Below are 16,366 nucleotides of genomic sequence, written 5' to 3' on the forward strand. Positions count from 1 at the left end.
TTTATTCATTTTTTGCACATTTATTTAATATTAAAACAAATTACAACAATACATTTCAAACACAATTAAAAATTACCCTACAACATTGTACACTGCCATAATATCACAGAACAATCACTCCAATCCTCAATCTCCCATCACTGGCAAGGAATCTCTTCCTTTCAGCTCACTTTCACAATAAGTTTGAGAATTCACTGTCTAAAGGGAGGGAGGTAACCTGTAGGTCCTGGGTCAGCTCAGACTTCACGGCCTCTGTGGCAACCATGAGACTCAGTAAATTAAAGGCCCAACAGAAGTGACAGAACATACCCTAGTGCAGGTCTTTCCAAGGGAGTGGGAAGACAGAAATTCATTGGTAGGGAGGTTTGTGCTGAGCCCATTGTCTGAGATGGATAATACAATGGTGAAATTTGAAGTGATGATGCAGTGCCCCTCTATAAGGCTGGGGGATCCATTAAGGCGGTCAGTTCCCAGAGACTTATGGTGTCTGATGGATTCCTGAATACTCTCAGGAATTTTCAAGTTGGCATGCTTACCACTTCTGTCAAAGTCTTGATATAGAATTGGGAATTAAGGTAGGCACTTGACAGGTTGGCTCTTAAGTGTCATCCTCAACACTGAAGCAAACAGGGCTCTCTCATATTCTCAGGAGTGTCAGGTGATGAAGTAGGACAGTGCCTGGAAGGGACTCAGCAGCTTGCAAGGCAACATCTCTCTCGAAGGCCTGTGGTTTTTATCTGCCTTTTAGTAGATTTGAAGCGGTTTTAATGAGTTTTAATTGGTTTTAACTCTTCTTCAAGTGATTCATGAAGTGACTAGGGAAGATCAGAAACCTATGGGTTTTTTTTTTGTTTTTTGGTTCTATTTGCCTTTTACTTCCCATGGATATTTGTTTTTAATGTCTCTGTGATCCTTTGATGTCAAAGCATGTCAACCTGGAACTTTTTTGCTCCTGATCAAACAACCAGCTGCCTGCAGTAAAATCGGCATGGCAGAATTTAATTTCAGTGATCAAAAAGATGGTATTGGAGATCTCAGAAAATGCCTGGAGAACAAGTGACTGGTCAAGTTTATTGGAGTAGACTTGATTTCTGAGGATGATTACTTAAGATTTGGTATTCAAACCCAGAAGGTGTTAATGAAATCCTCATTTGCTGTAGAATTAAAGAGACAAGTGCCAATGGAAGAGCTTTTACTTATGCACTAGGATTCAATATTGTAACAGAACATGTTATGAAGGTTATGTATTACACAACATACATATTTTACCTGGCTTGGAGAGAAGCTACCATCAAAGAGAGAGAACACACTTTGCCTTTACTCTGTGACCCAATATATTATTGTGCCATAGGAATGCTATTGCAGGTGTGACTCCATATTTCATGTTTGATTACAGATGACCACAACTTCCAAGCCACTGGCTCACCAAGCCGCCTCTCTTTTTCACAGTGCTTGGTCTCTTCATACAGATGGCACACCTATCACAGTTTCTTGAAACCACCATGTAAAGAGATGTTTCTCAGTACAGCTGGAAATTAGTCTACAAAAAAGTGCACCAGACAGGCCCAACACAAGAGACAGAACATGCCTTGTTCATGTCTCTGCAAGGGAGTGGGAAGGCAGAAATCCATTAGGGAAGATCAGAAACATGTGGGGTTTTTTGTTTTTTGGTTCTGTTTGCCTTTTCGCATGGATATTTCTTTTTGATGTGTCCGTGACTGCATCACATTATTTCTCCCCTGTTGAAAAACATGCTTAATGCAGGAAAAATACTACTTCTCTGTTACAAGGAATGCCTCTCCTCTCGAAAAGAGAGTAAAACAGACCATCATATGTGTATGCAAACATTGCTCTGACAACTGACAAATGAATGCTGGACTTCCTTCGCCTCCACCTGACAATACTGAACATGTACCGAATACCAGAGACCCTTTGATGTCAAAGCATGTCAACCTGGAACGTTTTTGCTCCAGATCAAGCAATGCACACTGCAGGGGCAACTCCTGAAGAAGCTTTTCAACCAGCTGCCTGCAGTAAAATCAGCATGGCAGGATTTAATTTCAGTGATCAAACAGATGGTATTGGAGATCTCAGAAAATGCCTGAAGCACAAGTGATTGGTCAAGTTTATTGGAGTAGACTTGATTACTGAGGATGATTACTTGAGGTTCAGTATTCAAACCCAGTAGCATTAATGAAATCCTCATTTGCTGTAGAATTAGAGTCACGTGCCAATGAAAGAGCTTTCACTTATGCACTAGGATTCAATATTGCAACAGAACATGTTGTTAAGGTTATGTATTACACAACATACATATTGTACCTGACTGGAAGGGAGAGACTACCATGAAAGGGAGAGAACACACTTGTCACAATTCCTTCCTTTACTCTGTGACCCAATATGTTATTGTGCCATATGAATGCTATTGTAGGTGACTCCCTATTTCATGTTTGATTACAAATGGCCACAACTTCCAAGCAGCCGGCGCCCTAAGCCTTTTTCACAATGATTAGTTTCTTCATACAGATAGCACACCTTTCACAGTTTCTTGACACCACTACATAAAGAGACGTGTTTCAATACGGCTGGAAATTAGACATCGAAAAAGTGCAGCAGACAGGATTCCAGGTGCTTCTCCAGAGAGGTGACTGAATTAAAGGCAATTTAGGCTTACCAGGAATGTAAGTAAAAACTTTTGTTTTTAGAATCCTAAAGTGTAGAGTTCGGAGGGGACCCAGGGGTCGTCTAGTTAACCCCTTGCAATGCAGGAATCTCTACAAACAATCCCTGCTTACTTTTGGAAATGTGCTAGTACTTGTGTTATTTGTCAGTTTCTGTGATAGCATCTCTCCCTTTGTGTGTGTTTGTGCATTCATGCATAAAAACCATGTATGATCTTTTTTAAAAATAATAATAATTGCATTTTCAAAAACAGGAACAGAGAGCATGTTTAACCCCCTCCCCTCCCCCTGTTACAACTTTGTACCAAATACAGCCTGTATATGTATACCATATGACTTCCCTTCCACACTTTTCCTGGTTCGTTTGCTTTTCTACTACTCCATGTAACCTACATCTTTTTAAGCATGCAATTTGTTATCAATTAAATACTCTATTTCAACTCGGCTGGATTTACTCGGGACCTGCTAAAATCCTTAGCCACTCAGTTTTGTAAATATCTGGGAATAAGGTTTACCATCTCCCCCTCCTCATATCTAGAATAATAATAATAATAATAATAATAATAATAATAATAATAATAGTAATACCCAGCCATTCTGGGCGGCTCCCAATCAAGTGTTATAACAGTACAGCGTTAAATATTAAAAACTTCCCTGAACAGGGCTGCCTTCAGATGTCTTTTAAAGATAAGGTAGATGCTTATTTCCTTCACATCTGAAGGGAGGGTTTTCCACAGGGTGGGCGCCACTACCAAGAAGGCCCTCTGCCTGGTTCCCTGTAACTTGGCTTCTCGCAGTGAGGGAACCGCCAGAAGGCCCTCGGCGCTGGACCTCAGTGTCTGGGCAGAACGATGGAGGTGGAGATGCTCCTTCAGGTATACAAGACCGAGGCCGTTTAGGGCTTTAAAGGTCAGCACCAACACTTTGTATTGTGTTCGGAAACGTACCGGGAGCCAGTGCAGGTCTTTCAAGACCGGTGTTATATGGTCTCGGCAGCCGCTCCCAGTCACCAGTCTAGTTGCCACATTCTGGATTAATTGTAGTTTCCAGGTTACCTTCAAAGGTAGCCCCATATAGAGCACATTGCAGTAGTCTAAGCGAGAGATAACCAGAGTATGAACCACTCTGGCGAGACAGTCTATGGGCAGGTAGGGTCTCAGCCTGCCCTGGACACCAAATTGACCTGTGCCTCCATGGACAGCTATGAGTCCAGAATGACTCCCAAGTGTGCGCACCTGGTCCTTCAGGGGCACAGTTACCCCATGCAGGACCAGGGAGTCTTCCACACCTGCCGGCCTCCTGTCCCACAAAAACAGTACTTCTGTCTTGTCAGGATTCAACCTCAATCTGTTAGGTGCCATCCATTCTCCAACCACCTCCAGAGGTAGAGCTGGGTATAAACCGCATACTGATGAATACCCAGCCCAAACCCCCTGATGATCTCTCCCAGTGGCTGCATGTAGTTGTTGAAATGCATGGGGGAGAGGACAGAACCCTGAGGCACCCCACAAGTGAGAGCCCAAGGGTCTGAACACTCATCCCCCAACACCACTTTCTGAACACGGCCCAGGAGGAAGGAGCGAAACCACTGTATAACAGTGCCCCCCAGCTCCCAGCCCCTTTAGACGGTCCAGAAGGATGTTATGGTTGATGGTGTCAAAAGCCGCTGAGAGATCCAGTAGAACTAGGAAACAGCTCTCACCTTTGTCCCTAGCCCGCCAGAAATCATCGACCAGTGCAACCAAGGCAGTTTCAGTCCCATGATGAGGCCTGAATCCCGACTGGAAGGGATCCAAATGGTCCACTTCTTCCAGGCGTGCCTGGAGTTGTTCAGCAACCACTCGCTCAATAACCTTGCCCAAGAATGGAAGATTTGAGACTGGGCGATAGTTGGCCATATTGGCAGCATCTAAAGATGGTTTTTTAAGAAGCGGTTTGATAACCGCCTCTTTCAGCTGGTCTGGGAAGGCTCCCTCACAGAGAAAAGCAATCACCACCCTGCGAAGCCCATCGCCCAGCCCTTCCCAACTAGCTTTTATAAGCCAGGATGGGCAAGGATCAAGGAGACAGGTGGTTGGTTTCACTCTTCCAAGCAGCCTGTCCACATCCTCGGAGGTAACAGATTGGAATTGATCCCACGTAACTTGACTAGACAGGACTCTAGCACTCTCCTGCCCCAGCCCTGCTCCCACTGTGGAGTCTACCTCTTCCCGAATCTGAGTGACTTTATCTGCAAAAAACTTTGCAAAATCATTGCAGGAGATCATGTGGCCCGTACTGGGCCCCGATGTAGCAGGTGGTTCTGCTAAATTGCGAACCACCTGAAAAAGTCTCCTGCTGCTGTTTTCTGCAGATGCAATAGAGGCAGTGAAGAAAGTCTTCTTCGCCGTCACTACCACCACTTGGTAGGCTCGACATTGAGCTCTAGCCCGTGTCCGGTCAGCATCAGAATGAGTTATCCGCCACTGGTGCTCTAGCTGTCTCAATGATTGTTTCATTGCCCTCAGATCCGTGGAAAACCACGGGCCTGTCTGGGCTCCATGCAATCGGAGAGGGCACTTCAGAGCCAAACAGTCAATAGCCCTGGTTAACTCCACATTCCAGCGGGCCACCAGAGAATCAGCTGAAAGTCCATCAACATGGGATAAAGCATTCCCTACCACTCTCTGGAAACCATCTGAATCCATTAAGTCTTGTTAGTTCAATTATTGGGCTACAAAGCTCCCGAGTTAATCCCTAAACCGCTCTATCAGCACAGCATTACCCAAGGACGACTTTGGAAAACACAACCACACGCAAAATATCTTCCCATATGGAGAAACAGAACAGGACACAGGAAACCGATTATCCAGTCCTCCTGGCCACACTCACAAGTCTGGTTTGTGATTAAAATCTTATTTCCTTTGGCACCCAAGTTTTCGAAAGCTCCCGCTATTTGATAGTACGAGGTTGCTATTTCTTTCTTTCTGTCTTGTTTAATCGGTTTTAATTTGTATACTTTGGCAGTACATTTAGATCCACTGTTTTCTTTCATTTGGAGGTTGGGTTTCAAATACAGTGGTACCTCAGGTTAAGTACTTAATTCATTCTGGAGGTCTGTTCTTAACCTGAAACTGTTCTTAACCTGAAGCAGCACTTTAGCTAATGGGGCCTGCTGCTGCTGCTGCTGCTGCGCCGCTGCCACACGATTTCTGTTCTCATCCTGAAGCAAAGTTCTTAACCCGAGGTACAATTTCTGGGTTAGCGGAGTATGTAACCTGAAGCGTATGTAACCCGAGGTACCGCTGTACTAAAAGGGGAGTATCATTGTTTACATTCCACAATTGTAATTTGAGTTGTTTAAACTGTACCCATTTAATTGTACCCATTTCTTTGCAGTCCAATTTTTCTCCCCAGATTTTACCAGATCCGGAGTGGACTCCCTTTTTTCACTCCCAGACTCTTTTCCAAAGATTCCCCACTAATTCTTTGAATTCTATCTTCTTATTTGGATTTAATTTGGGAAGTTTTGTCACTCCGGTGAGAGTCTTAGAGGCTGTGTGGCAATGAGCTGATCTCTCCCTCTAGGGCCATGGCCCATTATCCAAATTGTGACAGCCCAAACTCTTCAGAGCTCACACTGCCCCAAAGTGGAGCTTGTCTAAGGCACCGCTGGAGATTCAACAAGCTTTTCCCTTTTCTTGCGAGGAATCCTATTCGGAATAAGGGAATTTTCCTTTAAAAAAGGGAAACCTTGACAGCTATGGCTGGGTGTTGTGGCATGGTTCCCAATAACCGAAGTGGAAAGAATGTCTAGAGGCAGTGATAACAGGGTTTGGCCTTCAGCATCTGCTATTACCTGGCAGCAGAGCTGCAATCCCACTTTGCAGTGTATCCCAAAATGCTTCCAAACTTCAGCTCACCATTCTCCCCACCCTCCTCGTTGGGTGTTGTGTTCGTGCTGCAGAAGTTCAGTCAAGCGGTTAGGTTCAATGTAGAAAACAACCGTGTAGCAGAGAGAGCTTTTACTTCAGGGGCAAAAACACACACACTATATATACACATTCTTTGCAATTGTTAGAAGAAGTCTTCACTCTCTGAAGACAAGAGGGCGTTTCAGATTATAAAGTAAGTGCTGACACAAACTCCACACAGCAAGTGCAAAGTCTAGTGGCTAACAAAGTCCTGCAACTGCCATTTCTGCTGACTCATGGAAAAGTAACTCCTTTTCCACTTTCCTTAACACTTCAGCCATGAAATGAAACCAGCTTGCTTTACAACAAAGAACATGATGATCGTACATTACTAATTTTGTAGATCTCAGCGATGAATGCTGGGGGGAAAAATATGACTGCTTGGCTAGTTACAGTGGGGAAAACTAGATTTCATGTAATCATGAATGCTCTGGGTTGACAGTTCAAACTGATGTACTGCATTTTCTGTTTTACAGGTAAACAGTGGGGGGAAAGATACCATCACAACTGAGGCGAATTTCACTTGATATATTTATTTCATTGGCATACACTTCAGCTCTTCTCATCTCTTGGCATACACTTGCTTCAGATCAGGAAACAATGAGCTGGTTTACTCAAATGCTGGAAAACTGGATTAGTGTTACTTATTTGGAAGAATGCCTGAACTCTGTGGTTCACCCTCTGTGGTTATTTATGATTCCCATTTTGCTTTATTCTTTATGGTTATTTTTATATATATTTTGCTGTGCTGTCTCATTTCTGTTATATATCTACAAGAAGATGAATAACCAGCAAGAAAATGATATTTATAGCAAATTTTGGGACAAGGCAAGGCACATTATGTATCGCTGTTTAGATATATATGGAAAGATATGGCATGGTGAGTAAAGGTTTCTTTCAGACCAATAATTCAGTCTTATCAGCTCCTATACTTTCATAGGACTGAGCATCAGAATTTCAGACTTGAAACACTGGAACAATAGTTGCCACAGTGCATCAGGAGTGTAGCTCTGAACCCACCTCAGTGTCATAAGAGCTACAAGTTTTGGTTGGCTTTGTAAGGATCAAAACAAAGGCATGGATATTTATATATGTAATAAGCCATCCTAAGGAAAAACAAAATATTTTATGAGGTACGTACAAAATCAAGACGTATTACAGAAGAAAGGGTGAGTTGGTGGCTACATAAACACCATACATTTTAATCATATTTAACCCCCCCCCCCCGAAACCTGGAGAATGTTGCTAACACTTCACAGAGCTGCAATTAGCAAAGCCCTTTAAAAATAGCTTCATGGATTGAAGAGAAAGGGATTGTCTTTAAATGTGTTGTGGGTACACAGCCAATGTAATTAATATAACATTGTATAGGGAGACCTTGAGCGTGCAATTTTCCTGAGCATGATAAACCACAAGGCAGCTCTGAAACATAAACTATGGTATTTGCCAGCACAAGTTGTCTTGATGGCTACTACTTTAGATGGACACTGCGGGAAACAGGACAGTGGGCTTTAGAGGCCTTTGGCCTCATCAACAGGATTCTTCTTATATCCTCCCAGAAGACTGCTAAAAACTCTCCAAGTATTCCTGTTCTCCAGAGAAATGTCAGAGGATAGGGAGTTAGGTGACACATGAGCGAAGGCAGCCAAGTATACAAAAGTTTTTAACATTTAATGTTTTTATTTATGTTGTAAGCCACCCAGAGTGTCTGAGGCAACCCAGTCTGATGGGTGGGGTATAAAGAATACAATTATTATTGTTATATTATTATTATTAGTAGTAGTAGTAGTAGTATTTGATGTGCTTATTTTCATTTGAGAAATGTTGGAGGGTATGTTGATGCTGCTTTATGAGTTGAAGCATAAATCAGAAATACACTACTAAAACTAAGCCTGGCCTCAATGATGAAACCCTGTAGCTACTTATAACATGGTCAATGGTGCATCTGTCTGGAAAACAGCTTTCTTACTTGGTATACAGTGATTCAGAAGATGGTCTGAAGATGTCTGGTTGGAGCTCTTAGGGATGGGGAAGAAATGTGCTCCTGGCCTAAGATAGCTCTTTCCCAAAGTAGCGCTCGGTACAGAAGGGTAATACTGCCCTTCAAATAAATAAATAAAAGTCTCCAAAACATTTAGTTTGATATCATGTTAAATCATCTCAAAGGGTCAAACACACATAAAGTAGATTAAAAGAGCAAAATAACTCAAAGACTGGGCAAAAATGTTTCCATCTGTATCCAAAAGGAAGCAAGGAATGAATATTCCAGGAGAGGAGAAGTCCCCTCCTGCCCCTTTAGTTTTGCGACCACCACAGAGAAAGTCCTGTTCCTCTTGGATGCTCTCCTAGCATCCAAAATGCTGGAACACATAGCAGAGCTTTGTACCTGATCTTAATTTCATTTTCCCCCTTCCGAAACACACTGTTTCTTGCAATATTTTCTTGTGATATTTTATTTACCTTTCAACAACATAATATTTATTTGTTGCCATTTGTATTATTTTCAGGTTATGAAGTTATTGGCTTGGAACATCTCCCTAAAGGGCCAGGGATTGTTATTTTTCATCACGCAATTTGGCTTCGCGGCTATTGCTTCTTTGTGGGCAAAGCTTATGAAGAGAAAGGGAGACTGTGCCATTCAGTAATTCATCACGTCTTGTATAATCTTCCAGGTAAATTATTTAAATTAAAATTGTGCTTTTTTGCATAAAACATGTGCTAAATATGACATGAAACAATGCTATTAAATATAAAACAATGCTGTAGAATACAAAACAGTGTATCTGGCAAAAAACCACAGGTAAATAAAATAGCAGCAACAGGTGAAACAGTAAATTAGTGGAGAGGTTCTTTCTCACCAAGTCCCTGCAAGTAAGACAGAATGTAGGATGAATAATTATTTCCAATTAATTTCTGTCTTTCTTAAATTTGTATACTGTCCTTCATCCGAAGATCCCAGGGTGTTTCCCAGCACAAACTACACCTTAAGGAAGACTCAGGGCATAGTATTGAAGTGAAAATGAAATGAAATATTGTGGACAAAAGGTTATATAACAGCCTAAAGGATCTGTAAATTAAATTAAACTAGCCAAATCAATATACAGTTAGGCAGGAGGAAACAGGTTACTCCACTTTCTTGACCATGTTTACAGGCAACATTCCCTCAGAGTAAAGGACTGGAAGAAATATGTCCTCCTTGTTCCTAGAATTGTGGGCACATGACTTGATGAGCACAAACCAATGTGAATGTCAGCCAGGTCAGTGTTCAGCCCAATGTGCATGCAAAGCCCAAATGCCATCCCCAATGACCCAACACAAGACAATGTAAGGTGATCAAAGAGTGCCCCTCACTAAATACCACCGTAATTATTTACCCCACTCTCTCTTGTATTATGTTTCCTGCCTGAACTAACAGCCACTGGAAGAGATCAATGCCAGGTAGTTCACCTCCTCCTAAGAACAAAAAAAAGAGCTCAAATAGAGCTCATTGCAGGCCAGCAAAGAAAAGATTTCAGGCTTCCTCTGAAGGGTGAACCCCATTGTACTGATAGAGGAAGATCTTGATGGATGTGACCATGGGTAATGTAAGCAACCCAGTGGTGATCTTTCGGCACCCATTTCTATCCAGTTGGGGGAATCCTCTGAAAGCAAGCCTCTCTTCATTTCCCAGTGACAATTTGCCCTGGCAGATTCTCAGCTGGGTTCAAACAATGGATGAAGTAGCACACGGATGAGCCCAGAATGAAATGGACTGGCCGCTCAGTATGACTCTGACAGCTCCTGGCAACTGGCCAGATCCATCAAAAAAAGGGGGGGGGAGTACGTTAGATATAGCACTTTGCTTAAAAGTGAATATAAAGTTTGAATGCATCAGATTGCCATCTTCCAATGTCCCAGATCTGGTGGGATGCCCATGAGAGCCGCAGCTGTGGCTGTACCTATGCGAAAGGAATGCAAACCAAACTGAACTGGATCACAAGCTATGGCTAATTGGGCAGAGAACTGTCCAAACTTCAAATTGATCCTGGGAGAGGAAAAGGTGACCCACACACAGGCCGCATGGCCAGATAGGCTGCAAGTGCTGTCACAGGGCATAAAGGTACATTATGGCAACTCTCGTTCATGACCTTGGAGCCAAAGCCTTCTGGCCCATCTTGGACTGCCTTAGGAGAATGCGTACCAACCCATCTGCGAACTGGACATTCTGGAACAACAAGGCTTGCCCTAGACATAGAAAGTAACTCGTAGGCCCAAAGCCCCACGAAAGGCAACCAATGAAAACAGCTGTTCTTCCAAAGTGAAAGAACACAGGGACAGCAGCAACAATAGAGCATCTGGAATTATGGGCATACATTTATCTGGTCTGTTCTGCTCTTGGTCCTAAAGTGGATGGGCCATAGAAGTGGTCCTGACGTCCTTGAACTCCTGGTGATTAGGCAAATATGGCTGCCTGGTACAGGGGGCCAGAGTGGACGAAATGTCCAGTTGAGGTATCAATTGCCAAGGTTTGCTCGGCATCCTCATCAGGTTGTGCACAACACCCAGTGCCAGCTTGCGTGGCGATTCCCGCCCCCCACCAGTTGGAATAAAATAAAGACACAGGACACCGGAATTTAAGGTTAATGGGCAACAAATGGCCACAACTTTATTGGTCACAGGTAAGAGGGTTTGGCTTTAGCCATTGGACCTATCAGACTATCAGGTATCAATTGCCAAGGTTTGCTTGGCATCCTCATCATGTTGTGCACAACACCCAGTGCCAGCTTGCAGAACCACCTCTTCTGGAACCAACAGACAGCATCAGCTATCCAGTTATTCTGTGAATAGGATGCTGAAGTCCAAGCAGTGCAAAACAAATGTATGCACCAAGGCGAACGGGAGCGCTGTAAGTTGATAATGCAAAGCACTGCCAGGTTGTCACAACAGAATCTCACCATTTTGTTCCTAAACTCCTCAGCCCACAGGGCTACAGCTACCAACATGGGAGAAAATACATGAAACATAACATCAGCTGTACAATGCTTTGCATACAATTTGACCCTGGATATCACTCCCAAACCACTGCCATCCTCAGCATCATATTCAACTGGAGTTTGGTTCCAACAGCAACTCCTGATGCCAGAATTCGAAGAAAGTGGGACAAGGGGCATGTGACCTTGTTCTTTTTTCGTGATCTCTTGTAGGCATTTGATGCCCTTGATTATGGCATTGTCCTGGACTGTCTCTAAGGAATGGGAATTGGGGGCACTGTATTACCATGGTTCCAATCCTATCTTTAGGACCGATTCCAGGGAGTAGCACTATGCTATGGGATGCTGCAGGGAGTAGGCAATAGAAGTTTGGGGGAGATGTACCATCAGTATGCTGATGACACTCAGCTCTCTTTCTCCATCGCATCTGAATCAGGAGACCCTGTGCATTCCGTGGGCCATTGCCTGGACGCAGTGGTGAAATGGATGAGGAAAAACAAGTTGAGCTTGGATCTTGCAATGTCCGACAAATTGGTCAGTTGCTTGTTCTGGATAGGTTTGCACTCCCCTTGAAGGAGCGGGTTTGCTGTTTGAGGGGCTTCTGGATCCAACTTTGTTCTGGAAGGCTCAGTTGAGGACCCTCTGTCTTTTCTAGGCCTAAGTAATTTCAGGGTAATCAGGAGCCGAAAAGACAGCTACAGGAAACAACAAGAAATTTACACTGATCAGTGCCCAGAGCTCCAACAGTAGGTCAGCTAGGTCATGGGCTGTTAGGGCAGATTCAGTCTGGTCCTGTTGGGCTCAAAAATCAGTCATTAATAAAGATGGATGTGTCTTATTGGGAAGAACAATGCAAAGTATGGGAAACTACATGATAGTATGTTCACTAGCAAGCTTCCTGCGAAAAATTCACTGTATTCATACACACTTAGTGACAACTGGGATGGGGTGGGAGCTACAGATAAGGAAAAGGGCATAAGCACACATACATGCCCATGGCTTTCATAGCAACTCCAACCTATTAAGCAATGTGCAGTGATCCAAGGAAACATGGATCCCTCAAACACATGGTCAATCAAGCACTCTCACAGACAGTTTTTATGCCCCCACGTGACACTGCAAGCAAACACTTGTGGCATCCTTTCCACACAGTGTTCATGCAACCTCCACTGCCAAACCCCCCACATCATCTTCCTCTGCACGCACACAGCAGCCACACCAGGAAACTATGACACCACACATAGGTCAATTTTAAAAATAAAGCAAAAGAAGTGAGGTCAGAGCCCAAACAGGCGCAGTAGCACAGAGAGGGGCATTCCATTGGGTAAATTAATGGAGCATCTAACCTCCTGTCTGGGTGAAAAGATGGGCTTCTGCTGGTGGAGACAGGTTTCCACCAGCATGGGTTCCTCTCTGTTCTCTCTCTCTCTGTATCTGTTTATGTGTGAATCCCCACCGTATCCAAAACCCAAGCAGCATATAGAGATTGAAGATTGTCCGGCAAGGCACTATGGGCTGTATCAGGCACCCCCAAACTCGGCCCTCCAGCAGTTTTGGGACTACAACTCCCATCAAAACTGACCACTGGGAGTTGTAGTCCCAAAACTGAACTTCCGGGTCAGCGCCATCGGTGAATGGCGGAGTTCCTCCGACCGGAGGAACGGTCTCTGTGGAAACTGGGTCTTCCCGCCGCGGCGAAGGCGGGGGCCCTTTAGAAATCCCAGGCGGGAGAAGCCTGGGAACGTGGGGTTCAGCAGAGCACCAAAAGCGCCTCCCCTACTCACGAGGAAACCCATTTTCGGGGCTCCGGAGTGAAGCGGGTGGAGCAGCGCGGTGCTGCGAACTGATTGCTATTTCCATGGAGGGAAGCCGCGCAGCCATCGCCGGAGAGCGCTGACTTTTTCCTGATGACATTTGGACTCTAAATTAAGTACCTGTGAGTAAAAACGGAGAATTGGACTAAGAAATTTTTAAATTTATGAAATTAGGCACGAAGCGGGAAGGTGTAAACAGGAAGTCCGCCTCCCGTCCTTGTATACAGCTTGAAGCAAAGATCTTGTAACCTAATAGCCTGAAAAGTTCTTTTAAAGTTGAAAATTTCCTGCACCCATAACCAACAAACCCCCCCTGGAAGCAGGAGAAGGGGGGGGGAATTTGACAGCTTAATCCTGCAGGAACTGAGAAAAGGAATGTAAGCTTCCACCGTCCCAAACCTGGGGACGGGGTGTCGGGACAGAAACCGCTTGAGACGTCCATTGATTGAAAGTGGAGTACTTTTGACAGATAGTTAAAAAAAAGAAGAAGAAACAAATTAACTTCAACGCTACCTTCTGCATTTTTGCTCTTTAAAGAAACAAAGTATTTGAAATTGAAAGGACCTGAAATTGAAAGTAACTTTCTTTGTTGGATACTTTTTTTAAAAAAATAATGGATACAAACAGAAATTGTGTCCCCTAGAGGGAGCCTGTCAGTTTGTGGTCGCAGCTTGCATATGTGAGATTTGGATTGTGGGAACAGCCGTTTGACCTTGTTTTGGAATAGAAATGTATTGGCAGGAAGGTTTGGTGTCTGCCCTTGGTAGGACTAATGTTTTGCTGGAGCAGCTGCACGAGAAAATGAGTCTGATGAATGAAAAACTGGATTTTATGAATGCTGTGGCCAGCCAATATGATTTAACAGGGAATAAGGATGAACCTGGCTTGACAAGGCAAGTCCAAGGGCAGATGGAGAAGGAAGAGGCAGTAGCTATCTATTACACAACACAAATGGAAAGACCCAAAGTTTTGCAGGAACAAAAGCCACTGCGTTGGAAGATTGATTTTGGAGAGTGCTGGGAAGCATTTGAAGTTAAGGAAGCTTTTAACTCCAGTGTGACTGTGAAACAGGTGAATAATTATCTTTTGGATATATACTTTTTGGACTACAAAGATGAAGATTGGGAGTGGGACTGGGGGGAAGGGGACAATATAATGAAGGAAAATGGAAATTATCACTGGATGGAACCCTCCGGAGACCCACTCCCCCAGAAACCAACAATAGACAAAGAACTGCGTAAGCATAAACAAGAACAAAAAAATTTGCAGAAGGGGCCTAGAAGAGATTTAAGGGCCTCGGACATCAGAACACCAGATTGATGGACTATGTAACGGACAGAAAAGACTGATATGACCGAAACCAGGAAGATGGGACGTTGGATGAAAATCATAGAAATTTTTATGTTAATCTTGGAATTAGTTTAATATCAATGAAATTTGTCTAATATTAATGAAATTTGAGGGAATATGCTGGAAAGGAACCAAATTGGCTTTAGTAGAAATGATTTTAAGGAGAAATGTATGAATGTGATGTGATTTCGAAATTTTAAGATTTTTAAGATAAGATAAGGTTAAAGATTAAGGCAAATTGAATAACAGATTATATTAAAAGAGGGAAAGGTTACGTTGATTAACAAATAAGATAGATTGTGAAGATTAATTATTTAAATTAAAATTGAGAAATATGGGAAGAATTTGCTGAAATAACGAATTAAACTAGAATACAAAAAGGGAGGTGTGAGGAGGTTCAAGAATCAAGCAAATGAAAAGTCGAAATTTGAAATATGTATTTTCTTTTTTCTTTTTTTCTTACTTTATTATTTTTTCTTTTTTCTCTTTGGGGTTAGGGTTGGGGATGTTTTTTATGTATTGATGAAATTTTAAATAAATATCATTTAAAAAAAAAAAAACTGCTGGAGGGCCGAGTTTGGTGATGCCTGGGCTGTATTTTTATCTTGATGCAAACTTGAATATCAACCTATTGTACTAGAGACTTGACTTGAGGAACACTTCTCCAAAAGGTGGTCACCTTAGCACTCAGCCTCACTATGAGCCAGAACATGTGAGCAAAAGGGGAACTAGCATAAAGTCCCCCTTCCATGAAATCCTAGTTGATCAGTAATCTTTGGAATGAAGATACTTGTATAGTATCCACACTATTTCCTAAATGAGAGCTATATAAAATGCATTTTTCTATTTGGGGCTTTCTTCTAGGGCCAAAGATGTTTTGTGATGTGCTCTTATTGAGAGATTTCAATAAAGCTGAATGTGTGGAAATTCTGAAGAAAGGCCATCTACTGGGCGTTGCCCCTGGTGGAGCTAGAGAAGCAAATTTTAGTACTGACTACAGCTTAATGTGGGGTAACCGCACAGGTTTCGCTCGGCTAGCTTTGGAGGCAAAAGTGGTGAGTGATCTTTGGGCAATTTGCATTGTCCTCACAATTATCCTGTATATGACATACTGTGTTGACATCCTTGATCTAGCATCCTCCATAGCCGAGGATGGAGTGAAATGATATCTGCAGAGTCATGGATTCCCCACTCCTGCTTTTTAAAAAAGCTACTGAAATCAATGTTTAATAAGAAAAACAACTTTTTTCTTCTTACTCTCTTCAATTCCTCAAAATCTGGGGGACAGCTTGTGAATTTTTTTCATCTGAGATATTTGAATAGATCTGTCAGGAATTCTGAAGCCAATCACATCTGTCTTGTCATTATAATGCCGGGTGTGAATCATTCCTTCTAGTCTTTAACAAAAATTAAGGTGGAACGGTTGGGGTGAAGTAATTAACCAGGTCTCACCTTTCTGTTATTGTTTATTTCCTATTTTATTCTTTTAGCCCATCATCCCTATATTTGCACAAAATGATTCTGAAGCATTCAGGACCTTTGGAAAGATAAGTGAGTTAAATTTATTATGTTCCTTGGTTGATCAAGATATCTAATTT

At 42.8% G+C, this 16,366-nt stretch overlaps 3 protein-coding genes and 1 long non-coding RNA gene across 5 annotated transcripts in view; 2 read left to right on the forward strand and 2 right to left on the reverse strand.

The window, feature by feature from the left end:
* On the reverse strand, positions 1-2,649 carry LOC308481378. The gene is made up of 3 exons (XR_013988607.1): positions 2,536-2,649; positions 1,954-2,377; positions 1-935 (listed from the first exon to the last, which is right to left on the reverse strand). It is a non-coding gene; the product is annotated as an uncharacterized lncRNA (long non-coding RNA).
* LOC308481826 (uncharacterized protein) overlaps positions 1-16,366 on the forward strand; it is a 201,673-nt gene that overhangs the window by 100,141 nt on the left and 85,166 nt on the right. The gene's annotated exons all lie outside the window — the stretch shown is intronic.
* Positions 1-16,366, reverse strand: part of LOC308481352 (DGAT1/2-independent enzyme synthesizing storage lipids-like) — a 60,683-nt gene that overhangs the window by 10,361 nt on the left and 33,956 nt on the right. The window lies entirely within an intron of this gene.
* LOC308481303 (DGAT1/2-independent enzyme synthesizing storage lipids-like) overlaps positions 2,461-16,366 on the forward strand; it is a 27,905-nt gene continuing 13,999 nt past the window's right edge. Inside the window, exons 1-5 of the mRNA XM_081013592.1 lie at positions 2,461-2,681; positions 7,111-7,514; positions 9,142-9,306; positions 15,633-15,823; positions 16,259-16,319. Of these exons, the coding sequence (XP_080869718.1) occupies positions 7,235-7,514; positions 9,142-9,306; positions 15,633-15,823; positions 16,259-16,319 (697 nt within the window). The 5' untranslated portion in view covers positions 2,461-2,681; positions 7,111-7,234. The remainder of the gene's footprint in view (positions 2,682-7,110; positions 7,515-9,141; positions 9,307-15,632; positions 15,824-16,258; positions 16,320-16,366) is intronic.

The sequence above is a fragment of the Podarcis pityusensis genome (assembly GCF_964106645.2).
Source record: "Podarcis pityusensis genome assembly, chromosome: 7".
Classification (NCBI taxonomy): Eukaryota; Metazoa; Chordata; class Lepidosauria; order Squamata; family Lacertidae; genus Podarcis; species Podarcis pityusensis.